A 2,202-nucleotide genomic window follows, 5' to 3' on the forward strand; every position below is an offset into this window, starting at 1 on the left:
GTGGATTACTATGTCAGTGTCAGGGATCTGCAATCTTAGAAGTGGTGCACACATTGTGTTTTGTAATTCTGATTGTTAATCATTTGGTTGGCTTCATTTTCCCAAGCACACAACTTGGCAAATGAGCACTATGCCAACAGTGATAGTACTGAGCATATAGAGGACACTTTGCTGTCAGGTTGCTGAGCCTTGAGCAACCTGATCTAGTGAGGAGGTGTCCCTGCCCAGGGCAGGGGTTGGGGCTGGGTGATCTGTAAGGTCCATTCCAACCCCTAAATTCTGTGATTCTATGATGTATTTTGATTGGAAAGCAACATAATCCCATAATGCCATTAGTATAAAATGACAAAGAGCTTCTGCAGACAATTCATGCTCCCACCAAACCTGTGTATTTTATACCATCACAGACTTTGATGGACACCTACTAGTCAAACAGAGGGAAGAGATATCTTACTCTCAAGGGCTCCACATATTTTTGATGCATTTGAAGAACACATGTAGCTTTATTAAATATTCCTACCACATTTCTTGCATCTGTTTGCAGTAACTGACCTACCAAATCAGTGTGGCTGAAATTGTATAGAAGCTCAGTAGGCTTGAAGTGAATTTAAGGAAGCCTTAAATGTGGGAGTAGCATGTTTATAGCTCTTGCTCAGACTTCACAGAGCTATTGTTGTACTGATTAACAAGAGCATTATTAACAGGTTGCTGTGAACCTAGTGAATTCCAGGTTTTCTGTGCCTCTTAAAAGTGAGAGTTTGGCAATCAGAGGTACTTACTGATAATGCAGCACCACCTGTGATTCTATACACACTCAAAGTCTGCAAGACAGTTTGGGTTAAACAGCACAAAACACACTAGAGTGAGACCTGTGGTCACAATGACCTTGTGAAAATAACTCTGCTCCTCGGAGGCTCATCTGGTTGAGATGCATTTTAGGTTGCAACATCTCCTTCATATGTGTTCTCTAACATGCTGAAATGCACCTTCATAAGCCTAAAGCAAGTTTCAATGGATGCATTTTGTGGGCATAAGCATTTGAGACAGTTCCTGAAATGCATGAATTTAATTAATGGAGGAAAATCTCTTAGTTTTGTGAGTTAAAGCTGAATTTGTTCCTTATATTTGGTTATAAGTAACTAACTCTTCAGTTCTGTTCACAGTATAATGAGTGTGTTAATTTCTTTAGCTGCTCTGGCTACTAGACTTTGTAGCAGTTTTAGAGAAGGTTTTATTTGGGATGTGAATTGTGAGTTATTCTTTCCTTCTTGCACTATCTCCAACAGAAAACTGGCATAGGCAGAACAGTGAACAGCTTGAGGAAGCATGCTACTGCTGGGAATGTGGCTAAAACTCTGGTAAAGCAATGGAAAAAGCTTGTTTCACCAGAAGATAAAAGGTAGGTGTGAACTCTTTTTCCCTAAAGTTAATTATGCTGTTGTGTAACATTAAAATATGGACTGGAAAGCTTAGCCAAGTGTTTGGAATGAGAAATACATACACTGAATGGAAGAAATGAGGATGCCATTATAAAATATGAGGAAAACCAGAGCAGAGTGATCAGTATTGGTCAAGTAAGTCAGTCAGCACTCAGATTTTAGCTGCCTTTTTTGACTGGCACAAATTCTTAGGTCCTGAGTGGTGCAAACAGGACTAAGCCAATGATGGGCACTGCTCTGCACTTCAGGCAATTGGGGAATTTTTCTCCTTCTTCCCAGAGGTGGTGGTTAAGTGAGGCATCTCTCCAGTGACCTGGTTGTATAGAGGAGTTTTCTACAATGTTCTTGTGGAATGGCTTCCAGTACTGGGGAGATCACACTGAAGAGATGTGATTTCTCCTCAGAATGAATCAGCCACTACTGCCATGGCCAAGCTCACTCTGCTGAGATGTTCTGTAGACCCAACAGTTTGAGACAGATGAGCTGAGAACACCAAGGGTTTAGTTTGATTAAATAGTGGATTATAAACCCCAAGTGAAAGGAAAGTGAAATACCAGAACCTGTGATAAATAAAGCATAAAGGGTGAGGTGATGTAACCTGTATCACCTACAGACCATGTCAGAAATTTTGTCTCTGTAGGTATTTTAAGTGCCATGTCTGGGTTATAAAGCATGCAGGGAAACTTGTGTAAGAAGTGATATTCAGGAGGAAGTTGGGGCTGTTCAGCCTGGAGAAGAGAAGGTTGTGTGGAGACCTCAGAGC

At 40.9% G+C, this 2,202-nt stretch overlaps 1 protein-coding gene across 1 annotated transcript in view; it reads left to right on the forward strand.

The window, feature by feature from the left end:
• LOC103805625 (transcription elongation factor B polypeptide 3-like) overlaps positions 1 to 2,202 on the forward strand; it is a gene marked incomplete at its 5' end in the record, with an annotated part of 11,420 nt that overhangs the window by 158 nt on the left and 9,060 nt on the right. The window contains 1 exon segment of the mRNA XM_009078280.1: positions 1,287 to 1,399. Within this exon segment, the coding sequence (XP_009076528.1) occupies positions 1,287 to 1,399 (113 nt within the window).

The sequence above is a fragment of the Acanthisitta chloris genome, unplaced genomic scaffold (assembly GCF_000695815.1).
Source record: "Acanthisitta chloris isolate BGI_N310 unplaced genomic scaffold, ASM69581v1 scaffold1457, whole genome shotgun sequence".
In the NCBI taxonomy this organism is placed as follows: Eukaryota; Metazoa; Chordata; class Aves; order Passeriformes; family Acanthisittidae; genus Acanthisitta; species Acanthisitta chloris.